General features: G+C 43.5%; 1 protein-coding gene across 1 annotated transcript in view; it reads left to right on the top strand.

Moving 5' to 3' along the window:
- The first annotated feature begins 4,816 nt into the window (after positions 1-4,816).
- The window catches only part of LOC126101270 (mucin-22-like), a 153,412-nt gene continuing 131,653 nt past the window's right edge, over positions 4,817-26,575 (top strand). The window contains exon 1 of the mRNA XM_049911954.1: positions 4,817-5,674. Coding sequence (XP_049767911.1) covers positions 4,817-5,674 — 858 coding nt within the window. The remainder of the gene's footprint in view (positions 5,675-26,575) is intronic.

Genomic DNA, 26,575 nt, shown 5'->3' with positions numbered 1-26,575 from the left:
ACGCTTACACATAGATTTTGCTGGTCCATTCTGGAATGCTCGATGGTTGGTTGTTGTCGATTCCTTCAGTAATTTTCCTTTTGTTGTCCGGATGTCTTCCACGACGTCATCTGCCACCATCCAAGCGTTGTCTGCTATCTTTTGCATTGAAGGTCTTCCACAGACTATTGTTTCCGACAATGGCCCACAATTCATGTCCGCAGAATTTCAGTCATTCTGCAAGGCCAATGGTATTCACCATCTGACGTCCGCGCCGTTTTCGCCTCAGTCAAACGGTGCCGCTGAACGTTTGGTCCGGACTTTCAAGTCACAGATGTTGAAGTTGAAAGAGTCGCATTCTCGGGAGGACGCGTTGTTGCTCTTTTTGTCTTCGTATCGCTCTCAGCCCCGCGATGGTCGCTCGCCGGCTGAGTTGCTTCACGGTCGTCCTCACCGAACCTTGATGTCTTTGCTGCATCCGCCGCATCAGGTTCCTGTGCAGCGGCAGACTCCTGCTTTTGCTCCAGGCGACGTTGTATTCTATCGCAACTATCGCGGTTCACGGCGTTGGCTCGCAGGGCGCATTCTTCGCTGCCTCGGCCGCGCGATGTATTTGGTTATGGGGGCTTCTGGTGAGGTGCGTCGGCATCTCAATCAGCTGCGCCTCTGTCGTCGCCTGGGTTCTGCCGCTCCCCGTCTGCTTACAGCGATGGAGCCGTCCGGTCAGCGCCCTGGGGACCCATCTACTGGCTCGCCTCATCCCCAGGTGTTACCGACGATGCCTTCCATTCTGCCCCATGGCGTCGCGCCGCCGCCACAGCCGCCGCCGGCGCAGCCCGCAGAGGACGCTTCGCTGCAGCCGCCAGCCGCCTCCCTGGGTCGCGCGCCGCCGATCGCTTCCCGTGACCAGCTGTCCTTCGCTCCGGACCACATGGCGTCATCGCGCGTCGGATACCCCGACGCAATGGAGGTCGACCCTTCGGCCCCTCCTGTCTCTTTACGGGCGCATACGCCGCATGTTGACGTGCACCCTGGAGTAGGTTTCCAGGCGTTTCCTCGCTCCCCTCGGACCGAATGGCCGGGTGCGGGTGGCACAGCCTCGCCTGTTGTTAGGCTCCCCACCTCATCGCCTACGTCAACATGGGGCCCTCCCCACGGCGGGCGGAAGCCTTATAACACGACCGTTCGCCGATTTGCGGGGGAGGAATGTGGTGTCACCGCCAGACACCACACTTGCTAGGTGGTAGCTTAAATCGGCCGCGGTCCATTAGTACATGTCGGACCCGCGTGTCGCCACTGTCAGTACTTGCAGACCTAGCGCCACCACATGGCAGGTCTAGAGATGCGGACTAGCACTCGCCCCAGTTGTACGGACGACATTGCTAGCGACTAGACGTACGAAGCCTTCCTCTCATTTGCCGAGAGACAGTTACAATAGCCTTCAGCTAAGTTAATGGCTACGACCTAGCAAGGCGCCATTTGTAACATTGCATGTATCTTAATGAGTCTCACTTGTATCATCAAGATTGCTGTATACCAAAGGATGCATAAAAGTTAAGTGTTCTAGTAGCTACGTTCTTTTCTTTATCGCATTCACTAATTATCCCGTTCCAGAAATCACGCCAGTCGGCGTGTGTGTATGCGTGCCTTTCAATCGGCTACCCGTCACTGTGGACTGGCTGCCTTGACAGTCCACAACATCAATAATGTTCATATCTGGGGTGTTTGGTGGCAGCGGAAGTATTTAAACACAGAAAAGTGTTCCTGGAGCCACTCTGTAGCAAGTCTGGACGTGTGAGGTGTCGCATTGGCCTGCTGGAATTGCCCAAGTCCGTCAGAATGCACAATGGACATGAATGGTTGTAGGGCATAGACAGCATGCTTACGTACGTGTTACCTGTCACAGTCGTATCTACACATATTAGAGGTCCCATAGGACTCCAATTGCACACGTCCCACACCATTACAGAGCCTCCACCAGCTTGAACAGTCCCCTGCTGACATTCCGGGTCCATGGATTCAGGAGGTTGTCTCCATACCCGTCCATCCGCTCAGGTATAATTAGAAGCGAGACTCTACCGACCAGGTAACATGTTTCCAGTCATCTACAGTTCAATGTCGGTGTTGAAGGACCCAAGCAAGGCGTAAAGCTTTATGTGGTGCAGTCATCAAGGGTATATGAGTGGGCCTTCGACTCCGATAGTCCATATCGATGATGTTTCGTTGAGTGGTTCGCACGCTGACACTTGTTGATGGCACAGCATTGAAATCTGCATCAATTTGTGTAAGGGTTGCACTTGTGTCACGTTGAACGATTCTCTTCAGTCGTCGTTGGTCCCGTTCTTGCAGAATCTTTTTCCGGCCGCAGCGATGTCAAAGATTTGGTGTTTTTATCGGATTTCTGATATTCACGATACACTTGATGTTTTACCGGATTCCTGATGTTCACAGTACACTGGTGAAATGATCGTACGGGAAAGTCCCCACTTCATCGCTACAGGGGAGCTGCTATGTCCCATGGCTCGTGCGCCAACTATAACATAACGCTGAAACTCACTTAAATCTTGATAACCTGTCACTGTAGCAGCAGTAGCCGACCTAACAACAGCGCTAGACACTTGTCTTATATAGATGTTGCCGACCGCAGGGTCGTATTATGCCTGTTTAAATGCCCGCATCTCGTGGTCGTGTGGTAGCGTTCTCGCTTCCCACGCCCGGGTTCCCGGGTTCGATTCCCGGCGGGGTCAGGGATTTTCTCTGCCTCGTGATGGCTGGGTGTTGTGTGCTGTCCTTAGGTTAGTTAGGTTTAAGTAGTTCTAAGTTCTAGGGGACTTATGACCACAGCAGTTGAGTCCCATAGTGCTCAGAGCCATTTGAACCAACCTGTTTAAATATCTCTGTATTTGAATGCGCATGCCTACACCAGTTTCTTTAGAGCTTCAGTGTAAATGGAAGCGGTAGTTTAGAAAAGAGAGAGAGAGAGGGTTGCAGTCTAAACAAGGAGAAATTTAGAAAGGGAATTAAAGTTCAGGAAGACGTAATAAGAAACCTTTACCACATACACATGATTCTTAAACGAGTCGTTAAGCGATGGTTAAACTACGCTCTGTACAAACAAAACTCTATAGGTGGCTTCGTGTTTCATTCCTTTCAGCTAGTCCATGTTCTCCCACTATTTTTCTTTCTCTTCCTTTTCCTTCTGTCGAATTCCAGGGCACCGTCGCAATTGAATTTTCGTCTTTCTTAACTAGCTGAATAATTTCTTTCCTCGCTTCACACAGTCTTTCAATCTCTTCATCATTTACTGCGCTGGTAGTCTTATAAAATTGAAACAGTGTGATTAGTCATGGATTTGCATTTACTGTAATGCGTTGACTATGCGGCTCATTTTAGCTAACCTGTAGTGCTGTTTTCTTATTCAATATTAGATCCACTCCTGCATTACTCATATTGGACTCAATATTAACAATCCTTTACTCCCTTGAGAAGAATACTTTATCTTCCTTCTACTTCACTTCACAAATTCATACGATTTCTTACTTTAACCTATACATCCTCTTACTAATTCTCTAGCTACCTGTCCGATTAAGGGATATAACATTCTTCGCTCTGTCCCGTAGAATGGCAGTTAGGTTCTCCTGACAACGCCCCCCCCCCCCCCCCAACACACACACACCTACCAGCGCTTAGAGATACGAATGGGGGGACTCATCTACTTCCGAAATATTTTACTGAAAAGAAATCCATCATTTGACCACACAGTAGAGCTGCAAGCTCTCAGGACGCATAACAGCCATGGCAAGGTCATGTCGGCCATATGACATGCCCCATCACTCGACCATTCAACTCGATGTTCCTGTAATTACTGCAAACTCTACTGCCCCTTCGTCTGTTCTCTCCGCAGATAGCGCTCCGATGTGGTTGCTCTTACATTACCGCAAACTATATACTAGACGCACTCAAGCCAGACCACCTCGGCAAGGTCCATGGTCCTTGGCTCGTGACCAAATTACATACTTACCGAGCGTATACCTATTTTTTCAAAGGATTTCAATCTTTTGCACCACTTTACATTGTAGAACGTCCTTTCTAGGACAACAAATCCTACGAAAGAGTCATGATTATCAAGTGTGATGTCTAAACTACCTCCCTGGTGCTTTTATTTTTACTAAATACTTTTTTAATATTTCTCTCGTGCTTCTGTGTAGTACGATGCCTAACAAAAAAAAGCGAAGCATGCACAAGACATGATAGGATGTCACTATTTGATTACGTTTTCGGTGATTCATTTTGTACGATATTACGATATTTTAACTTTATCTATGATCTTCGTACTGCTTTCACAGTGCTTGTGTAGGTTAATGAACTTTAGCTTACGCCGTGACAGAGAGTGGGAAAGAAAGCTTTCGGTTTTTGAATGTTTACCGTTAATTTTGGTAACGTCATGTGCAGCACAATGAAATTTGCTCGCACACGTTTCTGTTTTCGATGCTATACTTGCCCTACATACACTGTTTGTTATTTAATTATCTTTCCCTTCAAACTGCAATTTATGTCATGTCACAATTTGTGCATGTGTAGTATTCAGTAAACATTTATTTGGTTTAAACTATACTCCTCTGATTTTGTCAACATTACTAATCCCACTCGATTTATTCAGTTATTTTTCTTATTTGTGTATTATTCGCTACGTTGCCCACTTTCTTTAAAGGGTTGTGTGTCAGTTCTGTAATGTATGGACTTTAGAGCGCTGGTACATGACCGCACTTTATGATATCATAAAGAGTCAAGCCAATAAATTAGGTCGTGCATTTCCCACACCGAAAGTTACTTAGAAATGAAATCAACAGACACTCAAGCAACAGACACTCAAGCAACAGACACTCAAGCAACAGACACTCAAGCAACAGACACTCAAGCAACAGACACTCAAGCAACAGACACTCAAGCAACAGACACTCAAGCAACAGACACGCAAGCAACAGACACTCAAGCAACAGACACTCAAGCAACAGACACTCAGACAACAGGGGCTCAGGCAACAGACACCCAAGCAACAGAAACTCAATCAATGGGAACACAAGCAATGGGAAATCAATCAACAGAAACTCAAGCAATGGAAACTCAAGCAACAGGAACTCAATCAACAGAAACTCAATCAATGGGAACTCAAGCAACAGAAACTCGAGCAATGGAAACTCAAGCAATGGGAACTCAAGTAACAGAAACTCAAACAATGGGAACTCAAGCAACAGAAACTCAAACAACAGAAACTCAAGCAATGGGAACTCAAGCAACGGATACTCAAGTAACGGAAACTCAAGCAATGGGAAGCCAAGCAATGGGAACTCAAGCAACAGACACTCAACCAACGGGAACTCAAGCAACAGACACTCAACCAACGGGAACTCAAGCAACAGAAACTCAAGCAACAGAAACTCAAGCAACAGAAACTCAAACAACAGAAACTCAAGCAACAGAAACTAAAGCAACAGGAACTCAAGCATCAGACACTCAAGCAATGGGAACTCAAGCATCAGACACTCAAGCAATGGGAACTCAAGCAGCAGAATTCAAGCAATGGGAACTCAAGCAATGGAAAGAACTCAAGCAACAGAAACTGAAGCAATGGGAACTCAAGCAACAGAAACTCAGGCAACAGAAACTCGGGCAACAGAAACTTAAGAAAGATAAGGTGAAACGGCAACACATAATATGTAAAGAAATAGAAAAACAAGAAGTCGTTAGAAGGACGGCTTCAGTAAACAGAACAGTTAAAATAACTTCCGGAAAATTTAAAGGAAAGGCCGTCAACATTAAGAGAGTGAAAGGATATCCTCAGTTAAACGCATAGGAGGTAGACAATAAGAGGAAAGAGTACATATCAGCCTCTACGAAGATGAGGAATCGTCAGCGAACGTGATGTAAGATAAAATGCCTGTCAACTGCAAACACATATTGGATATCATATTAGAACTACAACTTGATGGAGGTACCCAGAATTGTGGGGTATTCGGAGTTGACGGTAGCTCAGAGTTGGACAGAATTAGAACTGAGACCAGGCAGGCTCTTCGTCAAGGCTCCGGTCGACCACCAGATCTGACCATCACAGGGGAGGATCGCCGTATTTTACACCGAGTGCATTGTATCCCCTTCACATCAGCACATGCCACCCGAGAAAAGGAAATGGGCTGCCTATAACATTTTGTATCATCCTCCTCCATTAGTCGGAGACTAGCAGCAGGAAATTAATGCCCCAAGCGTAGGCTGCCGTAATACCGCAACAGAAACGTCTGCGTTTGCAGTGGTGGCCTACTGAGAAGCACCGACTGCTGATTAATGTAGTCGAATTGTGTTCAGTTACGAAGCGCGGTTCTGCGTTACCTCTCATGACCATCGACAGCGTGTGTGGAGGCGACCTGACGAGAGGTTCCAGCCTTCCAAGGTTCTGGAGAAGCACAACGCCCTTACAGCTAGCCTCATTGTGTGGGGAGTATAGCGTCCCCATGGATACGTTTGACAGTAAAATATTAAATATACAAACTATATGGATTATTGTTAAAAGTGAAATATTTCTCTGACATTTGAAACAGCGATGGAATCTGTAATTATATACATTTATCAAATATTTCATTTGTTATTATTAAGGCTATGACAAGGATGTGTATAGAAGAAGCAAATAAGTAAGCGGTGCCTGTTATCATTTAATGTATATATAATCATTTCATAAGACTATCGCTCGGAGTTCTGCTCGATTTGCTCTTTCTTGCTACTGTCTTGTCGTTTTTTCGCTTGCTACTGATCTAATGTACTTGATGTAACAGCAAACTGCTGCTCTCAGGTCTATTATTCTGTTAAATTTGATTTATTCTGAAATAGAGAGCTAGCAGTAAATGTGGTTACATGTTTTCATTTGTAGAAACGTAGTTCCCATTTGTCACATTCTTGAGTTCTCAGCATTTTTAACGAACGCTGCTGCGGAAACGAACGTAACACCTTGTTGTCCGCCATTACGCGGAAATTTTAATTTTCTGTAATTATTTATGAAACAGCGCAACCTAATACGTACAGACAGTCATATTATCATTCCACAGGAGTTCTGATATCTGACTATCACAAATATGTTTCTGCAAAAGGTATGGAACTGATGTAAGTAAAAATCCAGAATCGATAACAGCTTGGCTCAAGGCTTAAGGTAAATTATTTAAATCTGTTCGTGCTACTGATTTATGGAGGATATTTTGCAGTATTGAAACCTTGTTTTTTTGGTGTCTAATTAATACTTCATACGCACGTAGGTACAGGCGCTTAACGTTGCAAGATTGTTTTTCTTGTGAAGACTGACTAAATCATTTTCACTTGTGCCAGAATACTTTTAAAGACATAAGATCCAATTACTTTCAGTATATAAAGTACTGACTACTAAAGCGGATCGATATTATTTCTGTGGCCTACGTGTAATGCAAAACTGTACTGACAAGAACCCACACAATTACTTTCGCGTTTCTAGACGAAATATTAAACTTTGTTTTAAAGAGTGCACTGCCTTGAAACATTTATAGCGGCACAACTTTCAAAAACGTTTTGTGTCCATAACACTAAGTTTTTCATCCTAAAACACTAACAAAAAATAGCATTATTTTCCAGCAATATACTATAAAAGTACGGCCCATAAAATTAGAGGCACGGGCAATAATACGTTATTTCTTCTAATCATTTAGTAAGTGTCACAGAAAATACTTGTCTACATTGCTGTACAACCAACTACTTCAGTGAATTAACTGTATGTGTGTATTTGTTGCATGTTACATGTGGTAGAGAGATCGCCCCTGATTTTAGGAAAAAGTTACCTGGAAGTTTATGACTGTATATCTCAAACAAAAAGCTCAAGGTGAATGTGAGGTCGGCAGTATATAATTTCTCACTTTCGAGAAATAACTAATTGTGGATGCACAGCAGAACTACGGTAAGGGTAGTGATATATTTCAGTCAATAACACTGATTCATTTATATATGTGTTTCTTGTGATACTTTTTGTGTAGGTTTTTATTGCATTTTTTATTTTTGTATGTACTGCGAAGACTTGCTGTGACTCGTGTGACTAAAATAGTTAAATTGAGAAAGCAAGTAGAGCAGCAAGCTAGCCAAGGCTTATATGATATTGAAACGAATCTGAAAGTTTGGTAGAACTTACGGATGCCGGTTATCGGCCAGAATCCGAAATGATAAGTGAAATAGGTGCATCGTATTTTGGCAGCAGCAATACGACGGAAATCACTAGAGATACTACACCTACAAAGCGAAGTGATCATAGGGAGACTGATAGATTACCGAATGTGGCCATTGGTTCATCCATAGCCGATCTTTTCGCTGAGCTCTTACGTAAATTACAAGAGAGGGGCTAAGAACGCGAATTGTTACCAGCCGAAAGAGACAAAGAACGTGTTCGTTTATTGGACGAACGCGAAAATAAAACCCTAGAGGAAATTAAAGGAATTAGAGTAGCATACAAAGATTTGCCACAACTTGTGCAAACTTTGTCTGCAAAGTAACTGCACTGCTAACTGAGCAATTAAATATAAAGGAGAATGTAGCAGACATCACCGGAAGGTTTGATAATTAAGCTATTGAAGCTAATGAAAGTGTAGAAAGTAAATATGAGGAAGAATTTAAGAAACGTGATGATAGCTTTAAGCAGTGGTTGCAGGCTAAAGATAACGAAATAATTGATCACGTTGAAACCCAAGTCAAAAATGCGATCCAACGCATAACGCATGAAAACTTAGATAACCACATTGTAAATCTGAGTTCTGCAACACCTTCGTCAGGTGACGCAGTGTTCAGAAACAAAATTAACGCAACAGTTTGGCAGCGGCATGCTCCAGAGTGTGTAGACACAGCTAATTGTTCTATGAATGATAATAGTGAGAGTGCGAACGTTCGTTCGGCATTCATTGACAGATATGGCAACGCACTTTACCGAGCGAACTGAAACAACAAAACATATGAAACTATCCGTGCGAATAAATGCAGCAGAACGCTTGGAACTTACCTTGTGGTCAGATGCAACAAAACATCTGTCTTCCGCACAGTTATAGTCACCACCCGATGCAACACACTTCGGTTGAGGGAGCTTTGCCTCCAAAGTCAGAATCGGCAGTGGATGAAAGCCTAATAAAAGAGGACTCAATTTCAGCCATTTACGGATGACCAAAAATCTGTACTTTCTGTAGTTTTTGTACGTAATTTTAAAAATATATAGCCCAAAACATGCAGTGATAGGCAACGAGTACATTTCATTCGATCTCACATTCAGGGAGAACCCGCATTGTGGGCAACACAAATTTCTGAAACTTGCGAGACGCGAGAAATGTCTGAAAAAGGCATTCTAGGCCAAATTTAGGTCAAACGGGATTCAAGAGTGTTTATGCAAACATGTACGTTCGCCAGAACTTTATAATCCGAAACAAGGTGCACTCAGAAAATACTTTGAACGATAATCAGTAACACTCGCTATTGGGACGTGGAGATTCACCAGGTCTAGAAACAAACACTACAGTTGCATCAGTAAATGGTGGACCTTACCAATGACTTTTCTTATAGCCATCTTCTATTTTATTTCAGCCTGATGAAATAGTTTATGCCCTGATTCGTAACACGGCTGCTCCTTAAAAATCAACTTGATGCTATTAAGTTGATTTGTAAGGAGCAGCCAATTCCTATTATAACTAATTATTTACTTTATTATTTTTCTCCTGTTTTTAATTGAATGATTTCTTTAGCTGTTTGAGTAATTTTCCCTTACTTAATTTTGCTGGTTGTAACGGGCCAGCTCCTACACCAACGTCGCCCACAAATAATTTTCACCATCCACGTACAAATCCAGGAAAACTGCCTGCCATGCATTGCCATCCTTAAAACATAACGGTTAAAACGATAAAGATTTTTTCAATTTCGCTATTATCAAGTCAAGCCAGTATCTGTGGTTAGGACTTAGCATTCCTGTGTTCAAAGATATGGCAAATGGGAAAGAAATAAGGAAATATGTATGCATCAGGTAACATGCAGAACTGTGAACGATGTATGACATATTCTATATGCGAAGAATAAGTCCTTAAGCCAAGACAAAGCGATGAAGAAATACAAAGCTATATAACAGTGTGTCAGCCAGCCGCAGTGGCCGAGCGGTTCTAGGCGCTACAGTCGGGAACCACGCGACCGCTACGGTCGCAGATTCGAATCCTACCCCGGGCATGGATGTGTGTGGTGTCGTTAGGTTAGTTAGGTTTAAGTAGTTCTAAGTTCTAGGGGACTGATGACCACAGCAGTTAAGTCCCATAGTGCTCAGAACCATTTTTAACAGTGTGTCATCTAACTAGGACTTCCATCATAAAGCGTGTCAGAGACACTAACTGTGGCAACAGGTATTTGGTGTTGGACGTTACGATGTCAACACAGTCTGTTGCTCGTAAAACCAGACTGTGAAGTGATATATGCGTGTACGTAAGACTATACTACACTCCTGGAAATGGAAAAAAGAACACATTGACAACGGTGTGTCAGACCCACCATACTTGCTCCGGACACTGCGAGAGGGCTGTACAAGCAATGATCACAGGCACGGCACAGCGGACACACCAGGAACCGCGGTGTTGGCCGTCGAATGGCGCTAGCTGCGCAGCATTTGTGCACCGCCGCCGTCAGTGTCAGCCAGTTTGCCGTGGCATACGGAGCTCCATCGCAGTCTTTAACACTGGTAGCATGCCGCGACAGCGTGGACGTGAACCGTATGTGCAGTTGGACTTTGAGCGAGGGCGTATAGTGGGCATGCGGGAGGCCGGGTGGACGTACCGCCGAATTGCTCAACACGTGGGGCGTTACGTCTCCACAATACACTGATGTTGTCGCCAGTGGTCGGCGGAAGGTGCACGTGCCCGTCGACCTGGGACCGGACCGCAGCGACGCACGGATGCACGCCAAGACCGTAGGATCCTACACAGTGCCGTAGGGGACCGCACCGCCACTTCCCAGCAAATTAGGGACACTGTTGCTCCTGGGGTACCGGCGAGGACCATTCGCAACCGTCTCCATGAAGCTGGGCTACGGTCCCGCACACCCTTAGGCCGTCTTCCGCTCACGCCCCAACATCGTGCAGCCCGCCTCCAGTGGTGTCGCGACAGGCGTGAATGGAGGGACGAATGGAGACGTGTCGTCTTCAGCGATGAGAGTCGCTTCTGCCTTGGTGCCAATGATGGTCGTATGCGTGTTTGGCGCCGTGCAGGTGAGCGCCACAATCAGGACTGCATACGACCGAGGCACACAGGGCCAACACCCGGCATCATGGTGTGGGGAGCGATCTCCTACACTGGCCGTACACCACTGGTGATCGTCGAGGGGACACTGAATAGTGCACGGTACATCCAAACCGTCATCGAACCCATCGTTCTACCATTCCTAGACCGGCAAGGGAACTTGCTGTTCCAACAGGACAATGCACGTCCGCATGTATCCCGTGCCACCCAACGTGCTCTAGAAGGTGTAAGTCAACTACCCTGGCCAGCAAGATCTCCGGATCTGTCCCCCATTGAGCATGTTTGGGACTGGATGAAGCGTCGTCTCACGCGGTCTGCACGTCCAGCACTAACGCTGGTCCAACTGAGGCGCCAGGTGGAAATGGCATGGCAAGCCGTTCCACAGGACTACATCCAGCATCTCTACGATCGTCTCCATGGGAGAATAGCAGCCTGCATTGCTGCGAAAGGTGGATATACACTGTACTAGTGGCGACATTGTGCATGCTCTGTTGCCTGTGTCTATGTGCCTGTGGTTCTGTCAGTGTGATCATGTGATGTATCTGACCCCAGGAATGTGTCAATAAAGTTTCCCCTTCCTGGGACAATGAATTCACGGTGTTCTTATTTCAATTTCCAGGAGTGTATATTAACAGTTTGTGATGTACCGCAAAAATGTAGCCAATGTATGTAGAATTGCAGATATTTATCGCAGACAACAATACGCATGTTCGTTAACGGTTGACACTCTCTAATACAGTGTACAAGCGCAACGCTAATGCTGGCAGGATGCGTAGTAACAGCGAGCAGACGAGAGCAGCGACAATTACCTATAACGAGAAAGATGCGTTTACGGAAAGATGTATATCAACGTAGCGCAATCCACAGCGACCAACATTCACGCGAAATTCTTGCTGTTTGGAGCGCCAGTGAACAGAAGCTTCAAAACTGGTCTTGCAACAATAACGTCAACTAATTATAAGGCGTTCTCTCCGTAACGTGTAACGTCAGAAGCACGAAATGTCTAATCCCATGTTGACGGTTTTCATGGTGGATATGTGCGTCCATGGCAATGTCAGTCCCATTGTACGACACCACAACACACCGGCGGCAGCAACTGAGCAGTCGTCTGACAGGGTACCGGGTTCGACCTACCATTCATGCCCGGCTTTCCATCAACCACACTCCGAGATCAACACGGCGTATGATCCAGACTACAACCACGGCGTCGCTAGCGGCAGACGTCGAAGACCATCATCAAGACCATTAGAGATTTTGCTTTGAATAATGCTGGGCAAATATTAAATTGAAAGAAGGTTGTAAACATTTCGTCCAAATCAGAAACATTTAACTGCGTAGGAAAAGCACTTGTGAAATTTCATACTTTTTTGACATAATATGAGAAATGTTAGTGATGCTGACGTTTAATGGTTAAATCTTACGTACTTGGACCTCCTCTCCATAAAACAAAGGCACTTTAAAGCTGCATAAACTCTTATAATACTCAACAGAATAGTTAATGAGATTAAATCTAAGCTACATGGATTGGTTTAATAACTTACAGCCTTTAGTAGCGATAATTCAAGCTGTGAAACTAAATCTAACCTTTTCATAATGGATATTTAATCGTCATGAAAGCATTGTGATCGTGTAACATCGTAACGAACTATGGCAGTCAAGTGTACACTGTGCGTCAGATATGCCTGTGGAATTCCCACGACAAACATTTCATGTATGTGTGGTTACTCATTACTCCGAAACTAGAAACAGTGATGAAATCTGTAATTGTGTACATTTCATAAATATTTCGTTTATGATTGCTTAAGACTAAGACAAGGATGTGTATAGAAGCACCCACCATGTAAAAGCTGATTACTACATATAATCGTGCGATAAGATTATCACTCGGAGTTCTGTTAGTTTTGCTCTATTGATATTGTCGTTTTATTCGCCTGCTATTGTCTGATGTATTCGATTTGAGTAATAGTGAACTGCTGTTCTCAGATTTGTTATTCTGTTAAATTTAATTTGTTTTGAAATAGACTTAGCAGTAAATGTGATTACATGTTTTAATTTTCAGAAATGTAATTCCTATTTGCCACGTTCTAGACTTTTAGACATTTTTAGCACACGCTGCTGCAGAGACGAACACAACATAGCTGGTCTCCTTGTTGTCCGCCATTACGGGGAAATTGTAATTTTCAGCAATTATTTATGAAATAGCGCAAACTAAAGCGTACAGACAGTTATAGTATCATTCCACAGGAGGTCTGAGATCTATCACAAATATTTTTCTACAAAAGGCATAGAAATGATGTAAGTAAAAAGTCCAGAATCGATACCGCCTTGGCTCAAGGCTTAAGTTAAATAATAAATTCTCAGTTTATTTTGGTGTAAAAGTAAAAAGATATTAAACCTTAAAAACATTACTGATTTATGGTGGATATTTTGCAGTGTTGAATCTATTTTTGTGGTGTCTAATTCATACTTTATGCGCACGTAGGTAGAGACGCTTAACGTCACGAGATTCGTTTATTGCGTAGACAGACTAAATTATTTTCACGTTACTTTTAAAGACTTAAACTCCAGTTACTTTCAGTATATAAAGTACTGAGTACAAAAGCGCATAGATATTACACTACTGGCCATTAAAATTGCTACACCACGAAGATGACGTGCTACAGACGCGAAATTTAACCGACAACAAGAAGATGCTGTGATATGCAAATGATTAGCTTTTCAGAATATTCACACAAGGTAGGAGCCGGTGGCGACACCTACAACATGCTGACATGAGGAAAATTTCCAACCGATTTCTCATACACAAACAGCAGTGGACCGGCGTTGCCTGGTGAAACGTTGTTGTTATGCCTCGTGTAAGGAGGAGAAATGCGTACCATCACGTTTCCGACTTTGATAAAGGTCGGATTGTAGCCTATCGCGATTGCGGTTTATCGTATCGCGACATTGCTGCTCACATTGGTCGAGATCCAATGACTGTTAGCAGAATATGGAACCGGTGGATTCAAGAGGGTAATACGGAACGCCGTGCTGGATCCCAACGGCCTCGTATCACTAGCACTCGAGATGAGAGGCATCTTATCCGCATGGCTGTAACGGATCGTGCAGCCACGTCTCGATCCCTGAGCCAACAGATGGGGAAGTTTGCAAGACAACAACCATCTGCACGAACAGTTCGACGACGTTTGCAGCAGCATGGACTATCAGCTCGGAGACCATGGCTGCGGTTACCCTTGACGCTGCATCACAGACAGGAGCGCCTGCGATGGTGTACTCAACGACGAACCAGGGTGCACGAATGGCAAAACGTCATTTTTTCGGATGAATCCAGGTTCTGTTTACATCATCATGACGGTCGCATCCGTGTTTGGCGACATCGCGGTGAACGCACATTGGAAGCATGTATTCGTCATCGCCATACTGGCGTATCACCCGACGTGAAGGTAAGGGGTGCCAATGGTTACACGTCTCGGTCATCTCTTGTTCGCATTGACGGCACTTTGAACAGTGGACGTTACATTTCAGATGTGTTACGACCCGTGGCTCTACCCTTCATTCGATCCCTGCGAAACCCTACATTTCAGCAGGATAATGCACGACCGCATGTTGCAGATCCTGTACGGGACTTTCTGGATACAGAAAATGTTCGACTACTGCCCTGGCCAGCACATTCTCCAGATCTCTCACCAATTGAAGACGTCTGGTCAATGGTGGCCGAGCAACTGGCTCGTCACAATACGCCAATCACTACTCTTGATGAACTGTGGTATCGTGTTGAAGCTGCATGGGCAGCTGTACCTGTACACGCCATCCAAGCTCTGTTTGACTCAATGTCCAGGTGTACCAAGGCCGTTATTAGGGCCAGAGGTGGTTCTTCTGGGTATTGATTTCTCAGGATCTATCCACCCAAATTGCGTGAAAATGTAGTCACATGTCAGTTCTAGTATAATATGTTTGTCCAATGAATACCCGTTTATCATCTGCATTTCTTCTTGGTGTAGCAATTTTAATGGCCAGTAGTGTATTTCTGTGGCCTGCGTGTAATGAAAAAGTGTACTAACAAGAACGAACGCAATTACTTTCATGTTTATAGACGAAGTATTAAACTTCCTGGTCTTAAAGAGTGTACGTACATCACTTGCAAAAATATTTTGTGTCCATAACAATAATAGTTCCTCCTTCCAAAAGACGCTAACTAACAAAAAAATAATGATATTCTCCAATAAGATACTACACGAGATAACTTTGAAATCATAGCCATACGTCACTGACATACTGCCTCCTCGTTTCTTATCTATCACCACGCAACAGTATCGGTCTGCCATTTTTCAAAATAGCTACTTCTCGTCGACACTTGGCAGATTTCTCTATGAACTGTTTGCATTATAATTTGGTACTACCGTGACCATCAATATCCCCAATTCTGTCTGCTACAGAACATGTGTCGGATCAGCTCACTCTGTCCCTGTGCCAATATCCACGTTATCAAGTATCGGTTACGTCAGCTGTGGGTCGTCTTGCCTCAGGACACGATGCACAGGTCATTTAGTGTGCCAGTTTTCGTTCTTATGCTTATTCATTTGCTTTAATCATTGTTAGGGCGCTGATAACCTCGTCGTTGATCGCCCACAAGATCCCAAACAACACACACACACATGACGACACCCTTCCCAATGGAATCAGTGTATACATCTACCCCAGAGGGAGTGCAGCGTCATACTGAGAAGTGCGCTCATACTGCCTAGTGCTTTTTAACTTCGGCTCGATTCCGTGAAATAAATCACATTTCATCTTAACACGCGAATTCTCATTTCGTTTCCTGCTCCCTGTCTGAGAGCTTTACTTTTGTCAGGCAGCGTACTCTGGTTAACAACTGGGATGCTTGATCTGCCGAGAGACTCTACAAGAGTTATCCCATTTATCTACTTCAGTTGTCTTTTGCGTACAGGGAAAAATATTGTTTCGAAAGCCTGTATGTCTTCAGTTCCACCACGCTGAATAATCTTATGGTTGCCCGTTATCTGTACCTTCTGCCTTGAACGATCCCAAGTGTTCAAAATCTCTAAGCTTTGGATCTACTATTGTAACCTCTAAGCGCTCAGAAGTGACACACATTTTATCTTACATCATGTTTGCTAACAATTTCTCCCCCTTCAGAGGCTGTCGATGCACTGTTGCTTCCTATTTTCTACCTCCTATGCGTTTAACTGAGAGTTTCCTTTTGCTCTCTTATTGTTGACGTCGTTTCCAAAAATTTTTCGAAAGTTATTTTGGCTATTTTGTATGCTGAATCCGTCCTTCCAACAACCATTTGTTTTTCGATTTCTTCATATTTTCCTTAGAACCATTTCACTTGAGCTTCCTTGAGTTTCGCCGGGCGGGTGGCCGGGCGGTGCTAGGCGCTGCAGTCTGGAACCGCGCCACCGCTACGGTCGCAGGTTCGAGTCCTGCCTCGGGCATCGATGTGTGTGATGTCCTCAGGTTAGTTAGGTTTAACTAGTTCTAAGTTCTAGGGGACTGATGACCTCAGAAGTCAAGTCCCATAGTGCTCAGAGCCATTTGAAGATTTTGATCCTTGAGTTTCCATTAGTTTAATTTCTAAGTAACTATCGATATGGGAAATGCATAGCCAAATTTATTGGCTTGACTCGTTATGATATCACAAGGGTCGCTTATGCTGATACAATTATTGTGGTCATTTTGCGACCTTTCATCGAAAAAAACAACACAATATTAAACAAACTATCAACGAAATTCTCAACGCATTCCTTTATACTACCTTACCATGTGAAGAGAAATTACGAAAAATCATAAATACGTATACGGCCAGTTTTTAAAACGTGTATCCTTATGCTCTTTAGTTAGAATGTGTTTCATATATTTATTTTATTCATTATCATTCTCATTTTCATGGTGACTTTATTCGAGTTTACTAATGATCATATACACAATTAAAGCATATTAGACTGTAAAAAGCTTCCTTCATACTGTGTGTTTGCATATCAACTTTTTATAAATTCGTATTTAACGTCCTGTATACACAATTTGAAAAGTAGCTTCTTGTGGTGTTTAGTGACGTTGTCAACTTTCAATGAAACGTCAAGTGTTTCACTCATCATTAATTTTCTAATCTATGGTAATTAAAGAAATTGTAACTTTCTTCATATTTATCTGTCCGCTGAGTGGTTAGCGCGGCGGTCTGTGACGCCAAGGGGCTGGGTCGGAGATTTTCTCCGCTCAGGGCCCGTGTGTTGTGTTGTCCTCATTATCCTTTCATCATCATCAGTGGAAGGCAACGGGAAACCACCACTGGAATCACTTCCCTAGACGCTCATGCGGTGGACCTCTCTTGACGAGGCTTCCCCCATGCAAGAACACAAAGTAAGTCATATTTATCTTAGAATTATGCTTGAAACTGCAAAGAGCTCGTTCCATCGCCACTACTTTTCTGGTGTACCTAGTTTTATTACCTTACGTTTGCCGATACTGTAACGCAATTTCGTTAAAAATGTGATATTCATCTTTCATTTTATCCACCTTAATTATCATTAAGTCATACCACACTTAAACCAAATGCGCATGCTCGGGAAAATCGCCGCATCACATTTCCATCCACCTGCCCACGAGTACTTTCATTCCTTATCTGGTTAGCCGGCCGCTAAGAGCTGCCAAAGCACTCACCACCGCCTCTCGCTCCACAATCCTACTTCTTGTAAAGTCACATGTTGCTATATTTCTTTCTTTTCTTGAGGAATACGCCATTGCCTCCTCACTGCAATAGAACGACATCTGCATCACGCAGCCTCATGACAACTACAATAGAAGAAAAGAAGCAGAAACCTAAATCTGTACATTAAATAGTTAATAATACCCCAATAACACGTGTGTTTAGTCCTTAACATGTGTGAAAAATAATCAGAACTTTCATATTTGAAAACGTCTGTTTATGATGTCAACATGAAATTAATTATATCCAAACTCTACATCTACATCTACATACATACTCCGCAATCCACCATACGGTGCCTGGCGGAGGGTACCTCATACCACAACTAGCATCTTCTCTCCCTAATCCACTCCCAAACAGAACGAGGGAAACATTACTGCCTATATGCCTCTCTACGAGCTCTAATCTCTCTTATCTTATCTTTGTGGTATTTCCGCGAAATATAAGTTGGCGGCAGTAAAACTGTACTGCAGTCAGCCTCAAATGCTGGTTCTCTACATTTCCTCAGTAGCGATTCACGAAAAGAACGCCTTCTTTCCTCCAGAGACTCCCACCCGAGTTCCTGAAGCATTTCCGTAACACTCGCGTGTTGATCAAACCTACCAGTAACAAATCTAGCAGCCCGCCTCTGAATTGCTTCAAGGTCCTCCCTCAAACCGACCTGATAAGGGATCCCAAACGCTAGAGCAGTACTCAAGAATAGGTCGTATTAGTGTTTTATAAGCGGTCTCCTTTACAGATGAACCACATCTTACCAAAATTCTACCAATGAACCGAAGACGGTTATCTGCCTTCCCCACAACTGCCATTACATGCTTGTCCCACTTCATATCGCTCTGCAGTGTTACGCCCAAATATTTAATCGACGTGACTGTGTCAAGCGCTACACTACTAATGGAGTATTCAAAGATTACGGCATTCTTTTTCCTATTCATCTGCATTAATTTACATTTATCTATATTTAGAGTTCGCTGCCATTCTTTACACCAATCACAAATCCTGTCCAAGTCATCTTGTATCCTCCTACAGTCACTCAACGACGACACCTTCCCGTACGCCACAGCATCATCAGCAAACAGCAGCACATTGCTATCCAGCCTATCCAAGAGATTATTTATGTAGATAGAACCTACCACACTTCCCTGGGGCACTCCAGATCATACCCTCACCTCCGATGAACACTCACCATCGAGGACAACGTACTGGGTTCTATTACTTAAGAAGTAAGAACTCTAATATTGAGTGATTATGATGATCACTTCCGATCCACTACCTTTTTAATTTTGTGTTGCCTTCTATTGACTTATAAACGCTAATTATTATCAGAATTTCTGTACAAGAGATAGACATATGTGTGCACATATGTGATAAATTACAGCACGCCGTATGACAGTTTTATACTGTATTATTAAAATTCTGCTACCAATTGGTTTAGAAGAAAGTCAGCAAATTATAAAATCATTAAGTTCAGTCTTAGAGTAAAAGCTTCTTCTATTTTTAACATGTTGCATCTTCAACATACTTCCTTTGCTTGGTTTATGTCTTTGGTCACTAAGAACGTAATATCTTTGCTTAGTGAATTCTCTTAGCAAATGAAAACATTGAGTGTAAAACACATGTATGAATTACAGACTGACGCGATGAATATTCTAAAGCTATTTTAGGTGTCACAGCGATATTTTTAAAGTGTGCTGTGCTATTTAAAGTGCACAACTTGTACATTGCCAAGGAAGCTTGCAAGGACCATGGCAAGCTTAATCACCGTTCACTGGAACATACACTATTTTATCAAATGTATCCGGACACCCCCAGAAACATACGTTTATCATGTTAGGTGCATTGTGCTGCCACTTATTACCAGATACTCCATGTCAGCGACCTCAGTAGTCATTAGACATCGTGAGAGAGCAGAATGGGGCGCTCCGCGAAACTCAAGATTTCGAACGTGGTCAGGTGATTGGGTGTCACTGGTATCAAACGTCTGTCTGCGATAGTTCCACGCTCCTAAACATCCCTAGGTCTACTATCTCCGATGTGACAGTGAAGTGGAAACGTGAAGGGACACGTACAGCACAAAAGCGTACAGGCTGACCTCGTCTGTTGACTGACAGAGACCGCCAACTGTTAAAAAGAGGGTCGTAATAAGTGATAGGCAGACATCTATCCACACCATCGCACAGGAACTCCAAACTGCATCAGGATACACTGCAAGTACTATGACATTTAGGTGGGAGGTGAGAAAACATGGATTTCATAGTCGAGCGGCTGTTCATAAGCCACACGTCACGCCAGTAAATGCCTAACGACACCTCGCTTGGTGTAAGGAGGGTAAACATTGGACGATTGAACTGTGGAAAAAGGTTGTGTGGAGTGTCGAATCACGGTACACAATGTGGCGATCCGTTGGCAGGGTGTGGATATGGCGAATGCCCGGTGAACGTCATCTACCAGCGTGTGTAGTGCCAACAGTAAATTTCGGAGGCGGTGATGTTACGGTGTGGTCGCGTTTTTCATGGAGAGGGCTTTGACCCCTTGTTGTTTTGTGGTCACAATCACAGAACGGGCCTATATTGATGTTTTAAGCACCTTCTTGCTTCCAACTGTTGAAGAGCAATTGGGGGATGGCGAATGCATCTTTCAACACGATCGTGTACCTGTTCATAATCCACGACCTATGGCTGAGTGGTTACACGACAATAACATCTCTGTAATGGACTGACCTGCACAGAATCTTGACCTGAATCCTAAAGAACACCTCTGGTATGTTTTGGAACGCCGACTTCATGCCATGGCTCACTGACCGACATCGATACCTCTCCTCAGTGCAGCACTCCGTAAAGAATGGGCTGCCATTCCCCAAGAAACCCTCCAGCACCTGATTGAACGTATGCCTCCGAGAGTGGAAGCTGTCATCAAGGCTAAGGGTGGGCCAATACCAAACTGAATTCCAGCATTACCGATGGAGGGCGCCACGAACTTTTAAGTCATTTTCAGCCAGGTGTTCGGATACCTTTGATCACATAGTGCATGTGCATACTACTTTGTCGCATTATATCGAAATACATACACGCATAACAGTGCTTTTTTCAGCATGGAAGTGGCACTAAATGCTCAAATATTCTTGTGCAGTGCTAGAGTTGACGACATGCTGCTGTTAACAACAGTTATGTAACTTGAAACGTTAGACGTCTGAAGATGAGCATGAACGCCCGAATCTAGTTATGGCTCTAAAATAAATGCATTTTAAAGTCGTTTGTCGTTCTTTGCATTATTCACCAACAGTTGAAGTATTTTCTCTGTTGTCCACAATTTCTTCGCATTTGTCTTCCATTTATCTATATTTGTCTGTGCAACTTTTGTGATTACCTTTGTTGAAGACGTCAATTCTCCCTCAGCATGTGACACTATTTTTGTTGACGTTGTACCACATCCTTCTTCAGCAAATCAGTGTGTAGTGGTTTCGTCCAAATTTAACGACATTTATCGTACATAACAAATCTTTATTTCTTGCATCACAGTAGTTACTTGTGTAACGCACTTGTTCAGCGAAGGGTGTGCTGTTGCCAAAAACTTAACATATTTGTTTAGAGCTGCTAACTTTCTCCTTCATCCGTCGTACGCAGCTTTTTTCTGTTGGTGCACATTATCGGAAGCAAATTAATAGCACGTGTTACTGGAACCTTACATCACGATTTCCCCGAGTTAACGGGCGCGCTACACAATGTCGACCGTAGGAATAAATCGGTACAGCTTGGCGTCCATCGATACACGATAACGTAAGAGCTAATTCCCTCTCATGAACTTTAATGCGATTACTTTGATTTAGGCGCAATTTTCGTTCCTGTTTTGGCTAAGAGGATGGCATTTTTTATCTTCCTATCGCGTTGATGGGGAACTACCCGTAATACTTCGGTCGCGCCGTCTAGGTTTCAAGCCGTTAATTTCCATAACCACTTGCACTTCTCCTTTTGCCCCGAGTCTTTTCCGGCTCTTTTTACGTGGTCGATAATCCGGCAGAACCGTAACGCTTCTGCGAAAGCGGTTCCCCTCCCGAGGATAAAAGCCAAATAGCATGAAAGACAGCCCGCGGGCAACTTGGAGCGCCGCGATCTGCTTCCAGAGAACGGCAATTTCTGTTAATCGTCGCCAGCTGCACTGTGTGTCGGCTTTTGCAGGCGGGCGAAGATTTGCGGTTAATAACTGTTATTAACGCGATTGCTGTCGTCCACAGTGAAGCCTACGAAGGCGAGGTGAAAAGTCCTCGCCCTCTCACACAGATGGCGTTGATATCGGTGAACTTTTATTTCTGTTGCGTGGAAATAACATTACGGCGTTACTTTAAATTTGTCCGTGGTATAGTTTCCTTTTGTAGGCATTTTTAAAGTAGTCGTATAATTGTTTTGGATGGTTTACCACCAACAGAGAGTTTCGCAAAGTTGGTGAAGGTTCATTAGAAGTTGAAAAATCTAGTTTCAAAAGTTAAGAATTAGACACGAATCTTCTTCTTCTTTTTTTTTTTTCCTGAATGGTTTGATACAAACTGCCATAAATTCTTCTCCTGCTCCAACCTTTTCATCTCAGAGCAGTACTTGCACCCTACGTCTTGAATTATTTGTTAGATATAGTCCAGTCTTTGCCGGCCACTACAGTTTTTATCCTCTACAGCTCCCTCTAGTACCATGGAAGTTATTCCTTGATGTCATAACAGACGTCGCTTTTTCTTTTCAGTATTTTTCACATATTCCTTTCCTCGGAGATTCTGCGGAGAGCCTCCTTATTCCTTATCCTCTCAGTGCACCTAATTTTCAATATTCTTCTTTAGCACGGCATCTCAAATGCTTCGATTCTCTTCTGTTACAGTTTTCCCATTTTCCACGATTCACTATCACACAATTCTTTACTCCAAACGCCCAATCTCAAAAATTTCCTCCTCAGATTATGGCCAATGTTTCATACCAGTAGACTTCTCTTGGCCGGGAATGCCCTCTTTGCATGTGCTAGTCTGCTTTTTATGTCCACTTTGCTTCGTCCGTTATGGGTAACTTTGCTTCCAAGGTAGCAGAATTCCTTATCTTCGTCTACTTAGTGGTTTCCTTTTTTTGTGTTAAGAGTCGTGCCATTCTTGTTTCCGCTAAGTCTCATTATTTTTGTCTTTTCCTGTTTACTCTCAGTCTGTATTCTGTACTTATTAGACTGTTCATTCCATGCAACAGATCCTGTAATTTTTCTTCACTTTCACTGAGGATAGCAATGTTATCAGCGAATTTTATCTTTGATGTCCTTTTAGCTTGAATTTCAATCCCATTCTTGTGCCTTTCTTTTCTTTCCGTCATTGCTTCTTTGATGTAGAGATTGAGCAGTAGGAGTCAAAGCTACATTCCTGCCTTACACCCTTTTTAATCAGAGCACCGAGCGAAGTGGCGCAATGGCTAGCACACTGGACTCGCATTCGGGAGGACGACGGTTCAATCCCGCATCCGGCCATCCTGATTTAGGTTTTCCGTGATTTCCCTCAATCGCTCCAGACAAATGCCGGCATGGTTCCTTTGAAAGGGCACGGCCGACTTCCTTCCCCGTTCTTCCCTAATCCGATGAGACCGATGACCTCGCTGTCTGGTCTCCTCCTCCAAACAACCCAACCCTAATCCGAGCATTTCGTTCTTGGTCTTCCACGCTTACTATTCCCTTTTGGCTCCTGCATATGTTGTGTATTACCCGTCTTTCTCTGTAGCTTACACATATTTTTCTCGAAATCTCGAACATCTTGAACCATTTTACGTTATTGAACGCTTTTTCCAGGTCAACAGAACTTATGAACATGTCCTGATTTTTCTGTAACCTTATTTTCATTATCGACTGCAACGTCATAAATGCCTCTCTGATGCCTTTACCTTTCGTAAAGCGATACTGATCGTCGTCTAATCGATCTTCAATTTTCTTTTCCGTTCTTTTGTATGTTATTCTTGTCAGCATCTTGGATGCATGAGCTGTTAAGCTGATAGTGCGATAATTCCCGACTTGTTGGCTTTTACAATCTTGGGAATTGTGTGGATGATATTTTTCCGAAAGTCAGACGGTATATCTCAAGTCTCATTCACAGACTCATCACGTAATCACACACCAGCGTGGCTAGTCCTTTTGTTGCCACTTCCGCCAGTTATATTAGAAATTCCGACAAAAAACTAGAAATATAGAGCAATACCACGAATATCACGAAAGTCCAGCTGTCGTAGAACACTAGGGTATATTCGATCTCGGTCATTACGTCGTTCCAGTATTCCTGCATGAAGAAATGCTTCTCTTAAGAAGACTGTATCAGTACTTGTGAAACACAGATTGCTTTAGTCGCTAACAGTATCTTGCAAAGGTAAATGTTGATGAACATGTAGATTCTGTCTTTCTACATTTATGAAAATCCAATCACCAAGTGTGCCACTTTGTGACTATTGATGTGGACGGTGGTTACGTAGTGTACGTTATTAATCGACGGTGATGACTGCAAGGCATGAAACTAGGAAAACATACCTCAAGTCGATTTGATGTTTATGTGTCAGGTACATCTGTAGGTAAGGCTAGTAGCCTAGAAATCGATCACGTTAGAATAAAAACATTGAAAATCATCTGGCTGCAGTCTGACGCCAGTTCATTCTTACTCTCGACCTAAGCGACTGCATTTCCGCGTTTCCGCTAGTGATAGAACTTGCAAATGTTTTAGGAGGTGGTGGTATATAAATTCTAATAAAACATTCCATTTCACATAAGTCTAGTGAAAGGGTCCTGTAGTCACCTTTCATTATCATTTTATTTGCTTTCCAATGATACTGAACTCTCTGGCATGCGTGAGTGAATGAATGTGGGTGTGTTTCATTTTACTATACAGTGATTACTGCTGCAGAGAATCAGTGGTAGTCGTACCTAATGGCCAACCCCTGTAGTTTTGAGGTAGGCAAAGAGGTTTGCTCCCCTTGTGTGAAAGTTACCGGTGTTAGGTTGGTGGAGGAAGCCTCATCTCTGGGTTATCCTGGCCACGGGGTCGCGTGGGAGACGTTGGAGTGTGTGAGACGGTCAGTCTGCTTCCAGCTCGTCGAGGGTCTGCAGTAGAAGTCTCTTCGAAGAAGGGTGAGTTGACTTAACCGCGTGGCGCGTTGTCTCATAGCAAGAGGGGAGCTTTTAGCTTTTGGTCTCGCGTTCCATCTTATAAATATTGATTTGCTGGGTCGCAGCAAGGAATGCAAGGCTGTTGCAGACTTTCAGTTTGATTCCTAATGCAGACTTGACTTTGATCCGTATGAAGAACGTAGCACAAAGGTGTTGCATATGTTGAAGCGCCCTCGGTCCAGTGTGAATGTTTGTATGCCTGCAACTGCGTGTGTATGCATTCTAATCTTTTCCGAATCTCGGTAATTTTTGCTTCTTTGTGAATTTTCTTTGTCTCATTATGTCCGGTGGAAACCATCCACATGGATTATTACAGTTTGTTCGCCCCTCTGCCGTTATCCTTTGTCTATTCAAATGTGTCCTCTGTAAGATGTTAATTGTTCACGACTGCGTGGTTTGATGTTAGTAAAATTTGGCCACGGTACGTAGAAACTGTGTCGTGAACCACGTGGGCACACGAGTCTGTTGTGAAACGTATAGCGTTTCACCAGCAATTGTAGTTAGTTACCAGCTAACAGCAGTCTATAGATGCACTACATCAACGTTTTAAGGAATGAATAATTTTGCTTCCAATCTTATCCAGTGTACTGATGTTACGTTTCCGTCACCTACGCCATTTACCTTGTGGTTTTCCTTGTTAGCCAATCCATAGCGTTTCCATGTGCACAGGTCCAGTAATAAGTGTCCTTTCTTTTATTGAAAACAAATGCTCTGGAATAGATCTTGTTTTCAGACATGTTGCTGGAAGCTGCACTTACGCACAGTGTTCATGCACTCTTTACTTTATTCAATATTTGATTCACCGGAACAATGCCTCGATCATATTAATAATTAAATTCCATTCTTTAACAGTGACTTTACAATGAATATTCTTTTGTGAGTTTTTCTTATGAATAAATTAAGTGATTTTTCGACTCAGCGCAACCTCTTGTTTGTCGTGTGGCTTGAGTTGGTGGCGACCCAGTCTTTTACGTTGATTTAAATGTCGGATAGCATTTTCTCATTCAAAGTGCGCGTGGCTCTGTTAGCCATCAGGATACATTCAAACTGCGCTTCACGCTTCTTACACATAGCGACTTTTTATTTACGCTACTTACACCAGTTCTTATTGTTTACAGTGTTACAACTTCTTCAAATGGCTCTGAGCACCATGGGACTTAACTTCTGAGGTCATCGGTCCCCTAGAAATTAGAACTACTTAAACCTAACTAACCTAAGGACATCACGCACATCCATGCCCGAGGCAGGATTCGAACCTGCGACCGTAGCGGTAGCGCGGTTCCAGACTGTAGCGCCTAGAACCGTTCGGCCACTTCGGCCGGCAGTGTTACAACTGTTAGAAGGTAATTCAAAAAAATTACTTGTGGAAGGTGGCAGGAAAGGCAAATGGTTAAATTAA

Source organism: Schistocerca cancellata, chromosome 9 (assembly GCF_023864275.1).
Source record: "Schistocerca cancellata isolate TAMUIC-IGC-003103 chromosome 9, iqSchCanc2.1, whole genome shotgun sequence".
NCBI classification, from domain to species: Eukaryota; Metazoa; Arthropoda; class Insecta; order Orthoptera; family Acrididae; genus Schistocerca; species Schistocerca cancellata.
Note: the sequence above shows the minus strand (reverse complement) of the source record. Positions and strands in the feature narration are given on the sequence as shown.